The sequence below is a fragment of the Lagopus leucura genome, unplaced genomic scaffold (assembly GCF_019238085.1).
Source record: "Lagopus leucura isolate 7727_CA_CO unplaced genomic scaffold, USGS_WTPT01 Super-Scaffold_100001, whole genome shotgun sequence".
Taxonomy (NCBI): Eukaryota; Metazoa; Chordata; class Aves; order Galliformes; family Phasianidae; genus Lagopus; species Lagopus leucura.
The window spans coordinates 76,963,332-76,987,829 of NW_024962262.1; the positions used below are offsets into that span (position 1 = coordinate 76,963,332).

Consider the following 24,498-nt stretch of genomic DNA (forward strand, 5'->3'; position numbering starts at 1 on the left):
CTATCCAATTCTGGCAGTTTCTACTGTACTTCACTTGGAGGTTTGATTTTTAACTCTAAATCTGGAAGACCTTGGACATGGCTAAGATTGTTTCAGATCTTTGCAGAACAAAATCTTACTAATCTGCCATTTAACCAGTTGGCGAATTGGTCACAGGCACAGGCAGCGTAGCCCATGTTCATTCTTGTCCTTCTTAAAGCTTAAATAGAGATTTACATGAGCAGAAATTCATCTGTGTGAGAGTAGAGTGTTCCTCAAAGCAGCTGCCTTGCTTTTTTTTTTTTCCTTTGGAGTGGTTTTTAACTCCATGTTTTATTGTTTGTTTCCTGTAAGGGCAAGGAACAGTTAAGCTTATATACACTGCTCTTTTTGGTGTTTGGAATGTATGTTTGTGCATAAATGCCCAAGTGTGTATGTATGCGTATGTATAAAGTGTATATGTTTAAAAGCAGCTAACACTGCTAATTAAGGGCAAAATAATTAAAAGACCACTATTCAACAAACCTAGTTATTCATGAGGAAAACAAGAAAAGAAGCTAAATCTTACTCTGCTTCATATACAATTGCAGTTTTATTTTATCAAAGTATAAACTAGCCCATTTTGTTGGATTTTACTGAATGCTTTTAAGACTCTGGTTTTGATAGCTAAATAGTTTTTGTCAGTTTTACTAAGAAGATGCAAGTTAAAATATTTACCAGCTGCACTGTAGCGTTTTAAAATTGGAGTAATTAGGAATGCAACTCCCTAAAGACAGCATGTAATTTAGAAGAAAAAGCACTAATAATTATCATTAGTTGTGAGTTTGCAGTGAGGCTGTTGCTCCCATTTTTCTTCTTTTATGTTGGCTTTTGTATTTGAATGAGTACAGCGGTCTTAGCTGTTTGCATCACATACTTCCAGTAAGACTTTCAGAAAGACTCTAAAGCTTTTCCTTCTGCTACCTTTGAAAAATAAATCTGAGGTGCTTCTGTAATTCCTGCTTGTCGTGTTAGGCTCTGTTTAACTGAGGCCGCACTGTCTAAGGTCTCATAGCTTGTTTCCAATAACTGTGGTCAGAGCCCAGGAGCAGTGGTACCCAAGTCCATTATCATGCCTTTGGCAGTGGTGCCTACAGAATAATCAGAGATTTCACCTCGGCCTTAGTACTACTAGCACATTCACTGAGCTTTTGGCAGCCAGCATTTGACAGACTTCCAGGACTGGCAATCATATTTTCACTAACAGTAACCCTAGTTACTGTTAGTAACCCTAGATGAACCTTTCCTATTTGCATTTGTTCTTTTGTATTTTGAATGTTCTTATTATTTATGCCAATGAGTTCCACAGTCCAGTTTTTCATTGCACTTCCTTATGTTAGTTTTTAATCCACCGTTTCATAACTGTGTTGCTGTCCTGTGCTTCCATAGGAGAAATAATGAATCACTTCTTGTAGATTTTTCTCCTTGTCATTCACGGTCATATAGATGTCTGTAGTGTCTTTTTCCAGTTTGAATACTCCTGATCTGTGTAGTCATTCCTTGTCCAGGAACCTTGGATTCCTTGTCTGTACCAGTGATTGTTTCCCTGCTTTGTACATTTTCTAGTTCTGCTGTATTCCTGTGTGGTTGAGTGTCCAGAACTGATAGCCGTATGTAAAAGGAGGTTGCATCATTTGTATAGTGGTGTAATGACATTTTGTTTTCTCTGTTCCTTCATAATTACTTCTGTCTTTCTCTTTGTCTTTTTGACTGCTACTGAGAAAAGTGCTCACAGAAAATTATCCACAGTGACTCCAAGGTCTCTGTCCTGGGTGGAACAGAGCCAGTATAGAGCCCATTGTGTATGTATAGTTAGGGCCTTTTGTCCCTGTGTGCACCACTTTCCGTTATATCAATATGAAATATCCTTTTACTTCTGTTGCACACTCAGAATTCACAACATGTTTTTGCAGTTCTTTGCAACTGGATTTACTTTGACTTTTTTTTTTTTCTTTTTTGTCAATAAACTTTGTCACTGCACCATTCACTCCATTATCCAGATCACTTCTACAAGTGTCACAACACAAATTCTTGTGAGACCCAGCTGGTAACCTTCCTCCATTGTGAAAAAAGGCTGTATATTTACACTTTCTTTCCTGTCTTTTAATTGGTTATGCAAAGTCAAGTAGGACTTTCCTTTGTAGTTCTTCCCTTCTTGGCTTCTGCCACAGCTTTGATAAGGGATCTTCTCAGTTGTTTTTGGAAATGGAGATTCCCTCTGAGGCAGATCACTGTTTCCCATGTGCTTGCTAACTCTTCATGACATCAGAGAGATTCGGGAGCAGGGGTTCTCTCTACAAAACTCAAGTTGATTCTTCACCAATATGTACATGTATGTATACGTTCAAATCAGTATTTTCAGTGAATTTGCCAGCTGTAGCAACTGAGTTGTACAATTGCCCCAGTCCTTCCTCTGGGGTAGTTTCCCAAACTTGGTGGTATGGCCATTGTACCCAAGGAGCAGCCAATGTGGCCATGGACAGCAGCAAGCACTGGGAGCAATTAAAACTGTGTGAAACACCGCTTTTTCATTATTGTTTCCCCCATTTAATCCTAACAACAAAGAAGCAGGGGGCTTGAAGGCGTGAGCCTCGGTGTGTCCAGATATGTATTCTCATTTTCTTCACTTCTTGATGAATGTATAGGGGCTATGTTTAGATAATGCACAAAGAAGAGCAAATCACATTCTTAGTTTGGAAAGCTAACCATGGCTGCTTCAGGTATAGGCAATTAAATCTCTTTGCAGGCACCACGTGGATTTTATTTCCTTCATTTCCATTTCATTGACAGATCATCATGGTTTGTTTTCAAACTGCAGTTCCTTAAGTACTTCACTGTTCTTGCATTTAGAAATGGCCTCTTATGTATAAGTGTCATAATATACTTGTCAGTAAGTGTAATGTGGCATCAAAAATCAGATGCTTAATTTAAAAATAAAAAAAAAGAGATCTTTGAAGTGTTCTATTCCTTATAAAGAAGATAGATTTTTATGGGGCAGTTGGGTTGCTCAAGAAAATAACCATAAATAATCTACTGTGTTAAGATTATTCTTGTTTTAACCTTTGTATGATTTATTGTGAAAAACAAGATCAGTACCTCAGAGTGAGATTGTCAGTGCAGTCTGTAGAAGCTCCTGGGAAGGTTCTCACTGTCTCGTAATACAAAACTAAGTCAGTATTTAATGGAGAGAAAAAAAAAATGCACAAAGGCGATAAAGGGGGAATAATGCTTTCATTCAGTGCTACTTCAGACTGTGAAGCTCATTGGCACATCAAAGTCTTCAGGATTGTACTGACAGTCTGGAAAGGTGATGGAACTCAATTGGTATTGCTAAGAATTTTAGAAGAGGTTTTTCCTCTGCGTCAGAGCTTATGATCAGCCCAAAATACTAAGAATCAGAGGGGATTGGTAAAATACTAAAATAAATACTGGCAAGGAATATGAACCCATTGGTTCTCATCACATTGGACAGTGAGGAAATAACTTGTAATAAACACCATGTTTCTGCAGTGTTTGGACCTCCAAGCAATATAAATATCAATCAGTTGTACTGAGAAGGGGGTTAGCCAGCTACGTGAATATCCATATGTTTTCTGCAAGCCACAGCCAGCTTTCTGGGACAGAACATTCATAGGTACACAGAAAGGATGCACTGTTCAGCTATTCTAAGTCTGGCTCACTCTCCAAAGACTACCTTCCAGAGAAAATCCTGCTCTTCTTCCCAGTTAGGGAAGCACAGCATCTTCCCATTGCACCTAAGGGGAGAACAGATCTGCAAACTGCAATTAATATCTCTTCAAGCTGTCATTACTTGCTTTACTTTATGATTCTAATCATGAGATAAGTTCTCTCCTTGGCAGGAGTCAATTCTGAGCAGTTTGAAATAGATGGGTAAGAAAACTGAAATATGCATATGCATATAAGATACAAGTTCAAAGGAAGCAAGAAGATAACATATATGTGGTTGCCCACCTCACACTAGTGGTATGTGTTTTTAATTCACAGCAGCCTGAGCTTAGGGAGGAAAATAATTTCAGCCCAAACACTAAATGTGCTTGACATGGCTAAAGAGGCTGTCAGAGCAGATCCATCTGCATCCTGTGAGCCAGTTCAGGAGACCTTGTTGGTCCCTGGCAGCTTAGCTCTTGCTGTGTTTCATACTGAAAGCCTTTGATGCTTGTACCAGCATAGCTGCGGAGGATTAAGGAGCAATAACAGAGGAGAAATTTTACCAGCTCATTCTGTGTCACCTCAGTGACTGATGTGTCAGACGTACCTCACTTTCCTCCCAGTTCCCTTTCACGTTGCATCACACCTCTTCCGTGTGAATGGTACCATTGCCTTCTGCTCCTGTAATGGTGGAGGTAAGCAGAGTGCGATGAAATGATGACTCTAACAGAATGTCTCTGTGCTGCAATGCAGGTTCTGGCTTGACCAATGTTAAAACAGAAGAGGTATCTGAAGTAAAGATGGATGCGGAGTTCCGACATGACTCAGGATATGAAGTGCATCATCAAAAGCTGGTGAGTGAACAAATGGTGCTCTGTACGTGTGCTGTGAATTGCTGATTGCTCCTGAACTTGGGGGCCACTTGTGGCCCTGTTTCCTCTGGGTTGGGTGGACGCTGAAACTGTCAACAAAATAATTTCACGTGAATAGTGAATGATTCTAGTGATTCTGTCTACACATGGAAGTAAAGCTGGAATAATTTCAGTAGTGAAAATAAGAGCCAGTAATTCTTACATAAGAGGAAACCCTGGCCATTCCTGCCCTCACACCACTACGTGGCCGTATGTGTATTTGGGGAATACCTGTCCTGCTTCTATCTGCCTTTGTCACATAACTGAAGCGAAGAGACACAGGGAAAGAAAATGCTACGTAAGTTTAAAACGAAATAAGTCACATGGAGACACAGCATGGTGCAGCTAGAAATAGAGTGGCTCCTATTCAGGAATAGACTCCTGATCTCTCAGAACAGATGGGAGTAGTGCATGGAGGAGCTGAACTCCATGGAGCAAAACTTCTCATAAGATCCCCCACTTGGGATAAGAGGATGCTGCCTTAGCTTCGTGCATCTGTGCGTTTGGTTCCATAAGCTGTATTAAATTACTAACAGATTAAGGGCAAATAGGATAAATATACCATTCCTCCCTTGAACTGCATTTCTTAAGTGTACAAAAATAACAACCAAATTCAATGTAAGTAAGAATAAGCATCTTCTAAAAGCTTTTCTTCAGTTCCTTAATAAGTAATTAAGTACAGCAGCGTCGACTTTTCTGCTTCCTCTTTTGTAAAGGTACATTACATGATGAGATTTCAGTTCTGTGACTTTCAGTATCATATTAAACTTGAAAGCTTTTTTTCTTAATATATTCTTAAAGCTAAGTAGTGCTGAAAATTAAAATTAACATGGGACTCAGATTTGCATTTGAACTAGGCAATCACTGTGTGAAAAGATATTCTGCTGTCTCTTTGATGCTGAGAACTGAGAATTCCCAGTTTGATGAGCTAATCCAAAATGCATTAGCGCTAATTTGGGAGATTCTGGCGTGCTTAGCTCAGATGACTTAAACATCTTGATGGAGAAATACCGTGTGAGTTTACTGAAGGGAAGCAGCCTGCAGAAGTGCATTTTTAGACACTTGTTCGTTAGTTATTGATCCTGCATCACATACACTTCCCTGCAGCAATCTTTAGCATTTAAGTGGTTTGATAGCGGCCTTTTGGAGCTACCAGCTTCCCTGCCTGTGGTAGCTGATGGGGAATGCACTGCAGGCCATGCACTTGATGCACTTGTGCAATCTGTGTCAAGCTTAAAATGGGACCTTTCATGCTTTTTAAAGCATTTAATGCTGTGCTTCTTGCTGGTAGCTACAGCCGTTATTTAAAAATCAGTAAGCAGTTCTCTAGGTTATCTTTTCAATTGAGACCAAGGAAGGAGTCTGATGTTGTTGAGGAAGTACTGGAGCACACTGCTTATTTACTGCATGCCATATCCTAGCTGATCCCCTTCTCCATTAGCTTTAATTTAAAAGCAGTAAGCAGAAAATTCTTTCATCTGTTTTTAGTTCTTTGCCCTGGAAAGATTTACTGTCTCCTTAGGATATTGCCTTGAATTCAGCTTTGTATTTTACATGCAAACTTCTGAAATTGCAGTTATTTTCTCCTTTGTGGGTGCTCACATTTTAGCAGAACGTTAAATTGATTTTCATGACTCAGAGTGCTTAAGGCCTTCCTCTGTTGCACGTATACATTAGCTGGGGCATTTCGCAGTGCACTGAAATAGCATGGCAAGGCTTCCGTTCCTGTGCAGGTGAAATTGGGAGAAGAAATTATTACTTCACATCAACTTATGCTAACGCTGTCTATTGTGTGTACTTTGTAGTGAATTCTTAACTTTGTTGAAATGTATTTCTTGCTTACAACTAGGAACAATATAAATATTTATACTGCTGTTTTAATACCTCTCTGAGGAAGATTGTGTTTCTTAAAGACTGCAAATGTTATACAGCTCATTATAATTCTCAGCTGGTTTCCTGCTTTCCTCTGTATTTTTGTTAAATACTTGTCAAAGTATTTAGTCTTTCAGAGTGAGGTCGTCTTACAATTCTGTGAATGTAATTTATTCTCTAATCCTTTTTGCCCATTTTTGTAAAAATAATAATAATAAAAGCCTAATATTGACAAGGGGACAAAAGCACACACAAACGTAAAATAATCCAGTGTTTATTTTGAATACAAAAGGGAACAGTGAAAACAATTGCTCACATTTCATATCTGCTCTTGTTGCTAACAGCCAGTCTTACTAAATGCGTAGTAAAGCGTCTTGCTGTCTGCTGATTTCCCTTATCAGTACATACAGTTCAAGTGAATCTTCTTTGTTTTCCACGCGACTGTCACATCATGTAGGTCACACATGAGTATTGTCTCCATCCGGGTGTAGCTCATTCTCCTTTGCCCTGCAAAATCTTGCTGTGCCCCTTGCCTGGTCACTTAGATCAGTATGCTGTGTTTGCTGGATCCTTGTCCCTTTGCTGTGAGAATTTTCTCCCAGCTGATTGCATGCCAGTTTTATTGTTATACTGCAGGTCTTCCCTGCTCCCTTACTGAAGTGAGATGTAATCCAACAAGTTTATGAACACTTTCATGATCTTCATTCTTAATATAAAGATATGTGTACGCTCCTTGGTCAGCTCTCTACAAGAATATCAGCCATTTTGCAATCATCTTCACCTGCTTACCAAAAAAGCCACTACTCACATTTCTGTTGTCATTAAGTCCCATTCAAAGCAGAGAACTGGAGATGAGCCTTCCCCTTAGCCACAGTACTACACCAAAGGCCAAATAATTTTCCCAAATTGCTTTTGTACATCTTCTCCAACTATGAGGGCTTTGCGGTACAGTGAACCACTTTTGAATAATTCAGATTATATGCAGTGTTTATTTACTGATACTCCATGAGGCTTTTTATTGCTGTGTTCACTGGAGAAGTTAACCAAATACTCAGGTGTTTATTACCTGTCTTTTATTTTTCCTTGTAGGTGTTCTTTGCTGAAGATGTGGGTTCAAACAAAGGTGCCATCATTGGACTAATGGTGGGAGGTGTTGTCATAGCGACAGTGATTGTCATTACTCTGGTGATGCTGAAGAAGAAGCAGTACACATCTATTCATCATGGGGTTGTGGAGGTAAGAGACAACGACCAAGCACAAGTGGTGTCACATGTACAGCAGTCAGAATGTGTTTACAAAGAAACCTCTGCTTTGGCTGGCCTTACGCTCACAGCCTGAGAGGTTGCATCTAGCACAGAGGAATTTAATTCCCTCATTTTGTATAAACCATGTTAAGTTGGATGCAAAACCACAAAAATCTATTGTGGAACTGTACCAGACCAGTCACCTCATAATGAAAAAGTTGATCGTATAGGAAATGTTACAGTAGCTAATCATCAGATATTGCACAAGAGGAAAAATCTATTTTTACTGTTGGTGGGAATTCATGCACCAGTTTTCTTCATTTACTTTGCAGATAAATGTATGAGGTAGATCTGCTGCGGATTGTGCTTATGCTACAAGAATTTTCTCTGTACAGATGCTTCATTGCTTTTTGTTCTCTAAACCAGATTTACCTTTGCCACAAGCAGATTTTGATTTATGAGTAATCTGAAGCACATAGATTTGAGAAACACAAATAAAATACAACACTCCTACCTGGGATTTAAAAGATGAAAACACACGTGTCTTCCCAACCTACCAAGTACATTTCTGGTCAATTTACAGGCATATAAAATGCCTCCTATGTTGCTTGGTTTTAAGAAAGAATCTCTTTACAGAGTAAAACTTAAATTGTAAGACCCAGAAGGGGAGTCCTGTAGTGTTTTTCCCCTTGTATATCGATACCTGTATATCAATTTGCTGTGTCAGTACCTGATTTGCGGGTAATACTTGTATCAGCACTTGAGATGCTTAGGATTTTATCTTCCAAAACTGGTATTTTAAATTTTAGATTGAAACCAGGTCTTGTTCTTGTCAGCAGTTACATTGGTTTCAGACTGAGTCAAATGAACATTGGATTGGTTCTTCCTGTATACATACATACTTCATAAGGCGTATAGACCATAATTTGGGGCATTGAAGGGTCTTAAAAATATTTGTTAACCTTTGTCTTAAGTCTGTGTTTGCATGTTTCTATGTCCATGTTAGTTATTGCCTGTTTGGTGTGAGACCTCCTAAAGAGATGTAGCTGGAAGAGCACTAATAGTTTGGGGTGGGACTGGAGCATACAGCAAACCATACAGAATTTTGGATCAAATTATTGAGAACAGCAAGCAAGAATCTTGTCTTTGACTTTCCCTATGACAGTTTCCAACCCATCTTGTAGAAAATTCAAACCAGTTTTAATTTTAAACCACTGACTTCTGCTGCCAATGGTTATATGTCAGCTGAGGTGTGAGGTTAGAATCAGTGCATTTCGCTGCCAAAGCAGCATTCCTGGGGGTGCAGCACAGCACCAGAACAGAGCTCATGCTGAGCTGGCACCTAGAGGTGGTGGAAGGAAGCTCACAGCTGCTCATTGGGTTTGCCTCAGCTGAGACCCTCCTCTGATTGAGTTTAGAGACGACAGAAATACATCAGGAAGCTTCTTATGCCAAAGCCCTGAACCAGACATTGAATGAGCACATATCATTGTGGCAGTAAGGCCTTAGAATTTCAGGTACATTTCTCCTCATGGAATGATGTGGCAAAAATAATCATAGATTTTTACGAGCTTTCTTCAGTGGTGGTGAACTTGAAAATATGGGAGTAGAAAGAGCAAGCCCAAGTTGAACAAGTAATTCATGTCAAAATTACAGCATCTCTTAGGAAATAAAAACCTAGAGCATGAGGTTCTACTGAAAATATTAGCTGATATTTATTAGCACACCATACATAGTGTTGCCTTCTAGATTTCCTGCGTTGTGTTTGGTGTTGATAGGTAAGATTGATTCTGCATTCTGCCAGGCTTGCTCTGTAGTCTTGGCAGATTGTATAGCTTCATTGTGTTTTCCACTTGCTAGAAAGAGACAACATCTTTTATTGTCCTAAGTTGTTGTAGAAAATTTTATAGCATGTACTTTGAGAAGGCCACAACATGCAAAGAACATGTAAAGTAGATGCTTAATATTAAAATGCTCTCAAAATTAAGCTTTTCCATTCTAAAGAGGATTACTGTATCTTTGATATGGCAAGTAGAAAAAGCACAAAAAGCAGAAACACTTGATGTGAAAATAACTGTATGTGAGCTCTGGGTTGACTATGTTTTAACAAACCTTGAAAGCTGTTTGTTGCATGTCAGAAGTTACTGTGGGAGTTTGTCTGTGATAATGGATGCAAAATTACAAAACAGGTCCTATTCACCTGTATTCGTATCTTCCAAAAAGTCAGCTCAGACTGTCCTACCTGTTCTCATCTCACTGTAATTTCTGTAACAAGAGTCATTATTAAAAATCCTGTTAGCCTTTTTTTCAAGTTCTGGAAAAATATTTTTCCTATTTTGAAAAAGTGTCATACTTTCTTCAGGTCTGATAACAAAAACATTTCAAAGTGGCTCAGCCTCCCCAGGAAAGGGACTGCCAGACTAAAGTGAATGAAAATTCACTTTGAATGGTTGAAAATTTCTTGCTGTATGTGTACATTGCGCTCCAACAGGCATGTGGAGGATTGCTTTTGCTGGTGCACCCTCTTCAGCCATCTCTGTAAAAGAAGGCAAAAAAAAAAAGACTCCTCCTGTGCTCCAGACTGCAGCCAGCTGTCACAACTCACCTTCATTCGATATCTCAGCTTTGAAGCTCATTTCTTGTCTGTCACAACAGCAGCACCTCCAGCAGCAGCTTGTGTGGAGAAGCAGTGATAGAAGGCTCACAGAAGGAGCAAAGGAGCCATTTCAATTGTTGTATTACAGCAATACAATTGTAATGGCACCTTTGCTGTTTCTTCTCTGTTGCTACTTCAAATTGTTGTGTATTACAACAATTGTATCCACATCTCAGTGACCAATCTGCAGATGTGTATTAGGCAGCATCCACTTACCATCATTTAAAGAACAGTATAGTGTTGGTCACAACTCTGAGTGCTGCAAGCACATCCTGTCTGGGATTTTCACCTTTCCCACGTGTGTAGAGGCAGCATGGACATTTTCCCGCACTGTTGCCATCTTCCTGACTCCACACTAGGAGTTTCTGCGTGGAAGACTAATAAACAGGCTGGAGCAGGAGAGGATAGATGGACAGTCTTTAAAGAGGTTATCTACCTGACCTGGCTGTTTTCTCAGGAGACACACATTGTGGAAGAGAGAAATGCCTGGATTGCTTCTCTGCGGCATGAAAGCACCCACACCTCTTAAATGCCGTGTTCAACTTTTGCCACCTCTATAATGAGTGCAGAAAGCTTCTTGAAATGGTAAAGGGCTTTAATGATTTACTGAGAAGGAGATAGCCAAGGTCAAGGCGTGCAGTTTGACAGAGCAATACCTAGGACAAAGGCTGAAGGAAAAGAGGAACGGTTTGTCAGTTGAAATGGGTAAAAGTGAGTAGAAGAGGAGACATTCCGGATGAGCAATAGTGCACGTAGGTTGGCAGTGAGATGGATGAGTGTGTGGCTGTCAGCTGTAGGAAAGAGAAGCAGCACTAGCACTAGTCATTTTAAAGGCTAAAGGGGAAATTTGAAAAAACGAGTAAGTCTGCAAGTGGAAGCCTCAATAAATCCCTTTCATCTCTAAATGCCATATTTCAGAGGTTATTGGACTTCCTCTGTGAACAAGTTATAAAAGTGGGGCTTTTTGGTACAGAATATTGTTCAAGGATGTTAAAAATTCAGTCTGATTTCTACCATCCTTCCTCATATTTTTTACCAATCTCTTTCTCCCTGATTTTCTTCCAAGTTTCTCATCTGTTATTTTCTCTCTTCTACTTTCTCTTCCTTTGATTCATTTTTATTTATGTTGTGTTACCTTTCCCTGTTTCTTTCCCACAAGGAGGTTATGCTGTGTGCTTATCATATCTCCTCCTCCTGAATAAGAAGTGATGAGTGGGAGGCTTAAGCTATAACAGGTTACAGAGTTCTGAACAGTGTTTGTTTGGAGCTTAAAATGGGAAGAAGTGCAGCACAGGTTCTGGCACACCCTTCCTTTGCATCCTGTCCCAGTGGGGGGAGCCTCCTAGAAAAAAAAATGTTCTCAGGCATGTATTGATGCTTGGAGATCCCTGATTGTATTGATTGGAGATCTCTGATTTCTCAGCCTCCCCCCACAGCTCCATATAACACTGGTGTTATGCTGGAAGAGAATCTTGTAGAGCTGTCAGTGGGGTTTAGTTGTGAATTGTGAGGCTCGCACCTCTTGATTTGGGTCAACACCAGAACTCCTGTAATGCAGCGTTGCCATGCTCAAGAATCATGGCTGACCCAGCATGGTAGCAGCCCATTCAAGAGCAGAAGGTTGCTTCTCCTGTGCATTTACATTGTATTCTTATATTCTGTAAGTGCTAAAAAAAAAGCAATAGGAGCACTTGTAATTTTCCCTGCTTTGTTCTTCTCTTTCCTTCCCAGCTGTCTTGGTGACAACAGCAGCAGTGGCAGATGGCGTATGGTGACACTGACACAATGGAAATAGTTGATGCTGTTAAATTTGCATGGTCCTTAGGGCAAAGATTAGGCCTTTGTTTGTGTTTATACAAGACCTGTATTGAATGGGTTTGTTAGACCCTTGTGCTGTTACAATGAAATGCTTACATGAAAACAAGCAGTCTGCTGCGGCATGGTGGTAGTGTCAAGGAATCACCAGAAGCTGATTCACTGCACGTGGTTATGGATGGTGTGTCAGCGTGGAGGGAAAAGTTGGCTTGGAAATGTGAGTGCGGGGTCTTACTCTGGCTGCTGAGGTGCCTTGGGATCTGCAAATAGAGGTTGAAGAGAAGGCAAGCTGTGAAGGTCTCAGGGTTCTCCTGTCCTTGATGGATTGAAATGGTCGTTGGCAGCCAGGCACTCTGCCTACATGAGCAGGCCAAGGGAAGTGTGTATTTGGTCAGCAGAAAAGAAAAAAATTTCTTCTGTTGCTTCTGGAGAGGAAGGGAAGAAGGCAGGGGAAGGACACAATTTCCCCCCTGATTTCTAGTGTAAGGGAAATCTGGAAAGTAATTTAAGGCAAGAGCACCATTTCTAAACAGAACCTCACTGCCTGAGCCCATGTTGCAGGAGGTGAAAAAATTGATTTTGGGGGGGCTGTTTGTAACAGCTTTCAAGTAAAAACAGTATGTGACCTTTCAAGTTGTGTGTTTCACCTTAGCGTGTAATTATTATGTAAGCAGGAGATTTCACAGAAAATGCAGCACTGACTGGAACATGGGTGAACTCTTGAAGGAGAACATAGAAAAATGGGTTCAGGGTTAGCAGCTGATCTGAGTAGTCATATATACTTGCCACACATAGAAGCATTTCTTCCCTGAAGTAATAAAAGACCATCAATATGGAAAATGTCTCTGCGAGGATCCATTTTCTGGTGGCCCTGCAGGAAGGTGGTATGAGTGTATAACGTATCTCAGCAAGGGAAGGGCTACAAAAATAAGCTGAGCAGTTTGCATTGTCTCAGGCATGGAAGAACACACCTTTTCACTTCCTCCAGGGTATCAAGTAACAACTTGCAGACATCCATAGTCTGCCCTCACCAAGGTGAATATTGTAAAGTGAGTACCAAATATAAGTACTGCTCCTTTATTATTAGAAGGCCAGAGTAAGCTTGTCTGCTATATAAGACTTCTTCAGAGAATATACTTTCCATTACCCAAAAGGTTATTTTTATGCCAAAAAGAAATGGCTATTTTTCCTAAAGGTCACTGCTTACAGAAATCCACAGGAAAATGTCCATGCCCAGTATTTTAACGTAGAGTCTTAGGGACCTTCCTGATATTACATTTTTGACAGCGTAAAATTCACTTTCTACCTTCTAAGAGCTGTCAAACACCAGAGGTGAAAGAGCAAGTGATGAAATAGCTGACAAGCAGACTTCTTCAGGTGTGTTTTAATAGCTGGTGGCTGGCAAGATGGCCGTGCCATGGTTGGGTTTGAATATGCAGCAGATATTGAGCTCCCAGCAGAGGGAGAATACCTAATAAACATTTAGAGTCAGCCCTTGCCCACTCTAATTGGCATTTTATATTACTGTAATATTCAGTAAAGAAGGAAGTGATTTGTGGAGCAGCAAATATTCAGTGAAGAAGTCTTGACTGAGCTGTCCTTGTGCCTGTCTTGCAGGTAATGTAGAAAGGTCAGTTTTTGTTAAGTAGAAATACCTAAAGAACGAAGATGTGTCAGACCTCTGGTCACTAAGCCTAACCAAATATGACCTTTGAGCCAGAGAAGTTGGTTTCAGAGAGTGCAGTGAGATGTTAGCTCACCCTCTGCCTGGCTGCTCTGGCTTTCCCTCACACCCTCATTTTGTTTTTGCCATTTAACTTTTAATAGCCTTCAGACCGTAGCGCCTATAACAGATCTGATTACAGCACAAATAGAAAGCAGCCTCAAGCCACTTACTTCTGCTTCTTCTATTTTCTTTTTTTGTGAGCGTTTTATTTCCTTTTGCGACCAGTTGATCACAAGTGCAGATGCTGTACATTCTCTAGGAGAAAAAAGAGTAATGATAGGGAACTAGCAGAGAGATGTGAAACATATCCCCTCACTACAAGAAAGACGTGGAGGCCCTGGAGTGTGTCCAGAGAAAGGCAATGGAACTGTGAGGGATCTGGAGAACAAGGCTGGGGAGTGGATAAGGGAGGTGGGGTTGTTCAGTCTGGAGAAGAGGAGGCTCATTGCTCTTTACAACCACCTGAATGGAGGTTGTGGTAAGGTGGGGGTTGCCCCCTTCTCCCAGGAAGCAGTGATAGGATGAGAGGGAATGGCCTCAAGTTGTGCCAGGAGAAGTTCAGGATGTTAAGAATAATTTCCTCTCAGCAAGAGCAGTGCTGCAGTGGCACAGGCTGCCCGTGGAGGTGGTGCAGTCACCGTCCCTGGAGGTGTTCAGGAGCCGTGTGGATGTGGCACTGAGGGACGTGGTTTGTGGAGATGGGCTGATAGTTGGAGATCTTAGAGGCAACAAAATTGGTGAGTTGGGTCAGCCTGTTTTGCAGTCCCAGCAAAAAATTAGTTTGCAGACTGGTTCCTGTTGCCCTGTCTTTTCCTGGGTATTAATCTTGGCTTTGAGGAAGCATGAGGTGTGCTGTGAGTAGAGCAAGGATCTGAGCTGGTTTCCTCCTTCCCACAACAGGTGGATGCTGCAGTGACACCGGAGGAGCGCCACCTCTCCAAGATGCAGCAGAACGGCTACGAGAACCCCACCTACAAGTTCTTTGAACAGATGCAGAATTAGGACACCACAGCAGCCTCATGAGTTGGACAGCAGAATGATTGCTTCACTGCCCATTGGTGTTCCGTTATAGAATAATATGGAGAGAAACAAAAACACTCTGTTTTATTATTTACTCATTATCGCCTTTTGACAGCTGTGCTGTAACACAAGTAGATGCCTGAACTTGAATTAATAAAATCAGTAATGTATTTTCTCTCTCTCTCTCTCTCTCTCTCTCTCTCTCTTTACATTTCAGTCTTTACACTACATTATTAATGAATGTTTTTTGTGAACTGTAAAGAGTTTAGCTGTATTTAACTAGTGCATGGATAGCTTCTCTTTCCCAATTATTTATCACGTAGCTCCTTAGCCAGTTGTATATTATTCTTGTGATTCGTGACAAAAATTAAGTCCTAATTGAAATATGCTTTAAGAATGGATGGGGGATGCTTTCTGTGTCTGTGGGGTTTAGCTGCTTCTCTCTGCCGCGCGTTCTTTTCTGATCACTATGCATTTTAAAGTAAAATGACATTTTTTAAGAAGTATTCCAGATGGGTTATTGAAATTCTTTTCCTCTGCAGTTGCATTTTATTGTACAGATTGTTGCTCCTGCTGTATTAGTGACGTAGAAATCATGGGAATACACGTTTGTTTCTTTGTGCCTGTTTTATGTGCACACTTTAGGCATTGGAAGGTAAACCTTATTTTCTTTTCCATGTATCTTTTTGATCTTAAAAAAAAAAAAAATATTAAAAAGAATCCCTGTTAATTGTGAGCACTTCTGGGGGGGGAAAAGTGCCTGCTGGTCGAAAATTAACAGGGATCCTCTGCAGGATGATTGTACAGAACCATTGCTTATGAATTGATAGCTTTCTACACTGTGTTACATAAATAAATTAAGAAAAGAACTTCTGGGCAAGAGTTTTCTTTGGAGGCAGAAAATGGATTCTGAAAGCCACTGAAGCAGGGAGACTGTAGGAGAGGGGTGGGGAGAGGTGTTCCTGCAGGGACAGCAGCACTCTGGCCTGACTGGTGTGGGGGAACAGCAGTGAGACTTGGTGGGGGCAGAGGGGCACTGGCACACCTACCCTTATGGAACATGCATTTTTTTTTTTTCTCCTCTCTTTCAGTTTGTATAATAGTGTTTTAATGTAAATGAATATGTCCCTGAAAGAGCCTCCCTGTGCTGTTGTGTTTCTGTGCGCAGAGGAGCGGCCTCCTGCCTCCTCCTCTATCCCCAGCAGCAGTGTGGCTGCAACCAGCCCGGCATTGTGCTGTAGTATTAGATGGAGGCCCAGGAGAAGGAGAACAGTGCAGTCAGTCAGTTTTTTTTTTCTCCAGAACACTATGCAGAGCTGCAGAGACCACAGCAGTGTGGTGATACAGCTTGCTTGTTGCATGGCTGCCTTCTTGGTGCTGCCACCAGTTCTGTTTGTGCAGGCAAAAGCCAGAGACAGAGCAACAGAAAGCATATCCCAGCTCAGGGATGCATGGCCTTAGCTGTGTCCCCTCCAGTATTACAGCTCTCACTGGCCACAGAAGCAGAGCAAAGCCATCAGCCAGACTCTGGTATGTAAACCCCTGCTTGGCACCATCTGCCTGTGGCCTGCTGGAAACGTGACTGAGGATTTGCCCAGAGAAGCTGTGGTGCCCCATCCCTGCAGGCGCTCAAGACCAGGTTGGATGGGGCTCTGGGCAGCCTGAACTGGTGGGGGCAGCCCTGCCCACGGCAGGGGTTGGAGTGGGCGGGCTTTGAGCTTCCTTCCTACCCAACCCATTCTGTGATTCTGTGTCTCCATTCCCAGCCCTGCTGCACAGGCAGTGCACACTGCCCTACATTGCAGAGCCCACCCATCCGGAGGAGTGAGACTGTTTAGTGAGACCACAGGAAACAGACCCAGTGAGCTTCCAGGTGACCTTTCATGGAGCCCTCCAAGTGACCTTAGAGATCTGCTGGCCAAGCTGCAAGTTGAGCAACAGGGTAATGCCAAGAGGTGTGTGTCTGCTAACAGAAGAGATAAATATTCTCTCTCTTCAGAAAAAAATAAAGCAGGACTGAGGGGAACCAGGAGTGAAGACAGCAAGATAATATCCAGGGGAAGACTCTTGGTAACCCATTTTGCCTGCAGGCCTGAGCCTCTTCTCCAGCATCACCTGTGGCATTCATGTCCATAGTGAGAACCATGTGGCTGCACAGCTCAGCAAGAGGTAAGATGCTTGTCACACAACAGGTGGTGGTGAGCAGGGGCCCACAGGTGCCAAGAAACCCACCAGAATCAGAAATGTTTTGTTTCACAAATTTTTGGGGCAAGACTCTCATTCGCCATTGTAGATCTTGTTACAGAGGTCCCACATGCCCCCTGGAAAGGATTGTGTAAGACTGCCTTCTGTGCACGTGTCTGCTGCATTGTCATTGCATCCCGCTTCAGGGGGAAGGCAGGAAGTAATTCAATTTAGTGCAGTCTCATTAAAGAAGCATTATCAAAATTCCTTTCAGGAGAAGCTGGAGTAATCCCTAAGACACAGAGGGCCACCAGCCTTTAAAGCAAATCCCACTTATAATACCATAATCCCGTGCAACCCTGGTTAGAGAAAAATGATTCCAATAATAGTAGATAGTTGGGTTTCATGGTGAGGGGTTACGTGGCTGGTGAGACATCTGTGCTGCTCTTCCTGCTCGTGGACCGACTTTTAATTAATCACAGCATTACTGCACTGATCAGGCAGTCAGTTTTTACAGTTCTATCCACATAGGCACACTTGAAAGAAAGGCAATAAATACACGCCTTGGCGTGCACATAAAGCACAGGAAGCAAAGAACGTTCCTTAAACTTCAGCACTAACCCTCCTGCAGTTGCTTCAGGCCTGAAAGCAATTTATCACAGCTCCCAGGTAATAGCAGCAGTCTTCTGCCTGTCTCCAGCCATGCACGCTGCTTATTGTGGAAAGATTATATTAGAAGTGAATAAAAACAGCCTGACAGGCCCATAAAGCAGAGAGGCTGACAGGAAGGCAGCTGGGCACCTCGCTTCCAACACAGGATGGATGAGTATGAGTTGCTCCAGCAATAAGCTGAGCCATGGGCTGGGAGCAAAATCCCTCTCCCCAGCCCTGAGGAAATAATGCTTAGGGGAAGAAAAAGTAAGATGAACATATCCCCATGGCTGCTGAGCCAGTGGTACAAGCGATAAGGAAAGTTGTATCATTATTTTGATGGAAACAGGGTAGGGAGCAGTTGTAGGCTGGAATCCATGGGTTGATTTGGGGCCAGGGGTGCTGACTGCAGGATAGTCTATGGAGAACACAGCGCTCCTCACACAGTCCTATCATCACCATCCTCTTTTTATATGCATTTACCAAAGCAATTTTAGCACCATTACTGTGTGGCCTAGGAGCTTTTCCTTGTTGTTTAAACTAATGGGTTTGTGGACAGTGGGTGAGTTGCTGTTAAAATGCTTCCAAACAGCAGGACTGAAAATACCCTAATGACAGATGAGGATGGATGCAAACAGCACTGCCCTGCGTCCTGCTGTGTCCTGTGTAATTGTTCTGCAGGGGAACGGGAGAAGGGGAGCGTCCGCACTCTGCCAGCAGCCCTGCGTCCTGCTGTAGCCCGCAGAACTCATCCCCACCTTTTGGCTCCATTCCTCAAAGGAGTCAACACTGAGCCTTTCCTGCAACTTCTCACAGCTCTGGGAAATTTACTTGGCAGACTGCATGGGGAAATCCCTTAAGCTTCCAAATGTAAGTATAGGGATTTATTTAGAGGTAATAAAATATTCTGGCTTTAATTGGATTCTTAGTTAAGGCTGAATTTGGACATTGCATCAGCAAATGCATGTCCTCAACCTCCTATGTCTCCAGCCCATTTCCTATGGGATGGCTCATGGGAGAAATGCAACCAGAGCAGTTTCAAATAGAATATCACCTAAGTCAAAAGGCAGACGTTCCTCTTTCGAAATGTTACTAAAGAAAATAAATATATATAGGAAAAAAAAATGGATGGCATGGGATGAACCCCTCCTCAGGGGCTGAGCAGGAAGCAGAGCCCTGAAACAGCCACACTGATGCAGTGGGCTGTCAGCAGGATGTGGTGGCAGCTGTGTTGAGTCCAGGTTGAGCCCATCTAACCAAGGTCAGTTGTATCCTGGTTTCTACCAGAAATAGTGCAGCCAGCAGGAGCAAGGAAGTGATCATCCCCCTGTACTCAGCTCTGGACAGCCCACACCTTGAGCTTTGTGTTCAGTTTTGGGCCCCTCACTACAGGAAAGATACTGAGGCCCTGAAGCATGTCCAGAGAAGGGAAATGAAGCTGTGAGGGGTCTGGAGAACAAGTCTGATGGGGAGAGGCTGGGGGAACTGGGATTGTTCAGTCTGGAGGAGGATCAGGGGAGACCTTATTGACCTCTACAGGCACCAGAAAAGAGATTGTTGTGAGGTAGGGTTGGCCTCTTCTCCCAAGTAACAGTGATAGGAGAGAGGGAATGACATGAAGCTGTGCCAGGGGAGGTTCAGGCTGGGTATTAGGAGAAATTTCTTCTTAGCAAGAGCAGTGCTGCAGTGGCACAGGCTGCCCAGGGAGGTGGTGCAGTCACCGTCCCTGAGGTGTTCAGGAGCCGTGTGGATGTGGCACTGAGGGACGTGGGCAGTGGGCGTGGGGGGGGGTGGGCTGGTGGTTGGACTGGGGGATCTGAGAGGTCTTTTCCAGCCTTTATGAATCTGTGATTCTGTGGTTGCTGGCTGCCATACCACATGTCCCTCACAACACCTAAATACTGCTTCTGGCCAACGCTCTGGGAGCACTTCAGTGCAGCATCCTTCTTCCATTTAATTAAGGTGAGGGCATTGGGATAAACTAACAAAAAGCAGTCTTTAATTTGGTTGAATATACACCAGTCCTACAGGAGGACTGAATTATCATTCTAAGCGTGACTTCTATCACAGAATACAGTGCTCAAATGCAATGGTTAAACAACACAATGCAAATCAGAATGATAATTTTACAGATTCCTCAGGGCTTTTCCTCCACCTTCTCTATCTTTTTTGGCAATACTAATGAATCAGAATTCAGCATGATATTAAAGTTGCTGCTGACCTTATGGCTAACGCTTTACAACGTACATGCAGGTTCAGCATTCAAATGTGAATTCTGGACAGAAGAGCACTCTCAGTATGGGGACAGGTTAGTAAATGGGATTTTGGATTTCTCTTTGTAATGCTGTGTCAAAAAAGCATGTGAAAATTGAAATCTATTGGATGGCTGATTAACTTGTCACAATGTAGCAGAAATGCTAAGTCAAGACCTGAAGCGCTGATTGAGCATCTGGTGGGAAGGCAGGGCCAACCCGGGGGAGCTCAGGTGCAAGCAGTGCACCTCATTTAAGGACAGGCAGTGGAGGTGAGGGTATCTCATCTTGAGATCCTTGCGTACCTAAGGCTTCCCAAAGGGAAGCAGCTTTTTTCCTTTGTTTCTTCTTCCACAGCTGCTGTATTTGGGCTTATCCTCACTTGCTGCAGCCTGGGACTCTGCTGCCCTGCTGTCATTGCTGTGTTTCCCATCACATTATAGTGTTATACACAGCGTTGAAGCAGGAGGGCCTACGTGTGCTGAGCCTCAGAGTGCAGTGAGGTGAATGGGCTCAGGGACAGTGAGCTGCCAGACCCAGCTCACCCACCCTGCTGCTTCTAGCTGCACCCTGTTGACCTGCACATACCCATTGCTCTTGCAGCAAATCCGTGTCACCCCCACTGTAGGACAGCAGCACTGGTTTCACCACTGCTCTTGGGATAGCAGAGTGATAAAGAAGCAATGAAAGCAGGCGCATCTGAGCCATGCTGCAGGCAGATATGCTAAAGAAGCTGGGACCTTTTGTGCTGTCTTCCCTGAAGTGTAAGCTCAGCCCCGTGCCCATGTACTGGCTGGCATCCATTCACTGTATTGTAAATAAGAGATACAACTATTCACAACTTCAGCAAATTAAGATTTTGCCTCACTGTAGTTTATATTTTCTAGTGATAAGCCCTGTGACAAAGGCCTTCCTCAGCATGTGCGGCACGAGAGGGCTTGAGTTCTCACCTGGAGTGGTTTCAGACACTTTAATCCTGGCCTATGCAGTGAGATGGATGTTCCTCACTAGGAGGAGGACAGCATATGTCATCTGATAGCATCCAGTTATATGAGGGTGGAAGGAATGAAAAAGAGTCTAAGAAGGTTGCTGTAAGGCAGTCATGAATTTGGGGTTGGGTTTTTCATCCAGATTTGGGTAGATGTGGTGTTCTATGTCAAAAATCTCTCCCATAAAATAAACAAGGAGCAAAACCACCACTTCAGCTCTATTTTATGAGCAAAAGAGTAAATCTTGCACAATTTCTGGCAGAAAGAAGCATACAAACCTACTTTCTGGGGATGATTTATTGCCTTCCAGAAAGACGAGGCAGAGTCAGAGCTCTGAACCCCTGAGGATAGGGAATAAACACCCACATCCTCATTTTTCTTTCTGGCTTGCTCTGGAGGGCTTTCCACTCATTATCCTGACTTTCAGACTTCATCAGAGACTCAGGAGCCAAGCACATTAAAAAACAGCTTTTATGTGCATCACTCTTCTATTGATCTGCTTAAAACCAGGAGCCCTGGCATACAGCTTTGATAGCCATGTGTGAAAGATGTGCCATGTTTAGTTGAAAGAAGGAGCATTCTGCAGCATTAGCAGTCCTATGCATTCCAAACATGTGCTTGAGCAGCGCAAGGTCCTGAGACTTCAATTTATTATGCATTCTTATCTGCCTCCTAGTTTAAGAATCTTGAAGATAAACTCGCATCTCTCAGCTCTCAGCTGCAGTCACATGGACTGTGATGCTGTGGTGGAAGCAGGATATTGAGAGCTCCAGTCCATCATCAGCCCCAGTGAAATTCCTAATGCTACTGAATCTGATAGAGCAAAAGATGGCATTGCTCGCTTGGGATTATAAACTTGACATTAAAACAGACAAAAAATACCAAAAACCTTCCTTGTCAGCAGAACCAGGGAGGTAATCATCCTCTGTTACTCGGCACTGGTGAGACCACACCTCAGATACTGTTTTCAGTTTTGGGTCCCTCACTACAACACACTGAGGCCCTGGAGAGTGTCCAAAGAGCAGCAAAGCTGTGAGGGATCTGGAGAATAAGTCTGATGGAGACTGGACGAGCTGGGAATTTTCAGTCTGGAGAAGAGGAAGCTCAGGGTAAACCTCATTGCTCTCTATAACTACCTGAATGGAGGTTGTGGTGAGGTGGGAGTCAGCCTCTTCTCCCAGGTAACAGTGATAGGACAAGAGGGAATGGCCTCAAGTTGTGCCAGGGGAGGTTCAGGCTGGATGTCAGGAACCATTTATTCTCAGCAAGAAGTGATGAGGCACAGGCTGCCCAGGGAGGTGGTGCAGTCACCGTCCCTGGAGGTGTTCAGGAGCCGTGTGGATGTGGCACTGAGGGATGTGGGCAGTGGGTGTGGGGGGGGGTGGGTTGAGAGTTGGACTGGGGGATCTGAGAGGTGTTTTCCAATCTTCATGACTGTGATTCTGTGGTTCTACAGCATGCTCGTGAAAGCAAATCTAGTTAATGTTTGTAATATTGGTAAGTTAGCATGACTAAAATGCACACATTGAAAATGTTATACCTATATGCAGGAAAGATACCAAGTGTCAGGGAGTTAGACTCAGAAGCAAGCATGAAGATTCAATTCAACCCCAGTAAATTCTCTTTCGTAGCCCACAAGTATGCACAGACAGAAATATAATCAAACAATTTCTTCTGCTGGTTGAGAAGGAAGACAGAAAATGCTGCCTATTATTTCTATTTTGAAATAACTGGGAGCTGTTTGAAGTCTACAGCTCTGTGGCTTTATAAAACGCACAAGATTCTCATTACCATAGACTTTTCCATTGATGATTTGAAATTAATTTAAATACACAACTCAGGAAATTCAGAAGTCCATAATAAAAATAAGCCTTGATTACACAGTCAACTATATTAAGAGTACACACTTGTAGATGCATCTCTATGAACCTATAATTATAATAAATACTAAATATATGCACTGTGTAGGCAAGCCAGCCTTAGCTGAATGGCATTTTAAACGGCTCCATATGCTTTTGACTAAACTACTTTGTAAATGTGCACAATAAAGTCCTCAAGATCTTGCTACTGCATAACATCTTCTTTGTTTTTGCAGTGATGCGGACTATTACACACTCAAGAACAAACTCCAGTTCCATTTACAACACACAAAACCTTGGGTTTATTTAGACTTCTGCTTTGATTACTTTTTTCCGACTTGGCTGTAGACAGCATAAGCTATAAACTCTCCCAAAATGTCCTTTATTCTTCCCTGTTCTGATGGAAACTAGCTGGTCTAAAATTGGTGCTTCTTCAATAATAAATGATTGGACTTCAGCAAGCACTGTTAGCCTTTCCTTATCTATAAGCAGAGGTTTTGATTACTGCAAAAGCAGGCAATGTGTTGTCTCTGTAAACACTTCACATTTTTCATTTTGTACCTCTTTCAGTTTGAGAATGCTCAGCCCAGCACAAGCAGTAAAGAGCCTGAGTGAATGACAAGGAGCCATGCTGGCAGCAGCTGGGAGCACATGGGTCTCAGTATTACTAAAGCAATGCAAGCTTTTCCAGGTTTGAATTAAACAGAGCTGTTCAAGCAACTGGAAAAGAAAGGAGGGGAACCATGGAATATAAAAGCTGTTCTGAAGGAAATGAGTCCTGCGATGCATAGGAAACTTCATGCTTCTGCTTTTGATGAACAGAAAGCTGGTGAGACATCTGGCTCAGCCTACCTTAGCAATCAATGCAGTGTAATAAGTGTGAATCTGCTGATCAAAGCATTTGGTCCTGAGGCATCTTGTGTTCTTACTGCAAATCAAATTCAAGGTGTTTATTTCAGTGTCTATAATCCAGCCTCAGGGCTAAACAACCCAACTGCACACATGGTCTGACACTTTCAGAAGCCAAGTGACCCCACCAAACCCTGCCTCCCCTCCCTGAAGCCCCTTCCTGAAAGCATCACGCTGTCCCTTGGTCCGTCTGCTGTTAATGTGTCACTGCTCACATCATTTTGTGTACACATCATCTCCCTTTTGAATCTTACTGCCAGAAAACCTCTATTTCTATCCTTCCTGAGTGGCACAAGGCTGGACTTACTGTCCTCCTCCATCATGTTCAGGCAGTGTGACCTGCAAGTGGCCAAAGGTGGAAGCTAAACCTGTTGTGATGGTAGGTGGAAATCTGACATCAATCATCCTGGACTGTGTGCTCACTAAGGACGAGGACAGGTCGGATTTCCTCTCAGGTAAGCACTGTACTGAGACTGACCAGGGTCTGGAGACTTGTGGGAACACGTCACCCTTGGGGTGCCCAGTCAACATCCAGCTTTTGTGTGGGATGGACTACAGTCAAGACCATCGATTTTGAGTGAAGACCGGCACCTTGTGTCACCTTTTGGGATCTCCTCCCTGGGATCAGAGGAGCTACTGCCCCTGGGCATTTCTCCGTGCAAGTCTTGCCAGTTAGCCATTATCCAGTTTGAAGCAGGCAAGACTATCTCGAATACATCAAAT

The 24,498-nt window shown here is 42.8% G+C and overlaps 1 protein-coding gene across 1 annotated transcript in view; it reads left to right on the forward strand.

Moving 5' to 3' along the window:
* Positions 1-15,800, forward strand: part of LOC122177487 (amyloid beta precursor protein) — a 201,524-nt gene extending 185,724 nt beyond the window's left edge. The window contains exons 15-17 of the mRNA XM_042866899.1: positions 4,441-4,541; positions 7,560-7,706; positions 14,812-15,800. Of these exons, the coding sequence (XP_042722833.1) occupies positions 4,441-4,541; positions 7,560-7,706; positions 14,812-14,913 (350 nt within the window). The 3' untranslated portion in view covers positions 14,914-15,800. The remainder of the gene's footprint in view (positions 1-4,440; positions 4,542-7,559; positions 7,707-14,811) is intronic.
* Positions 15,801-24,498: the final 8,698 nt, after the last annotated feature.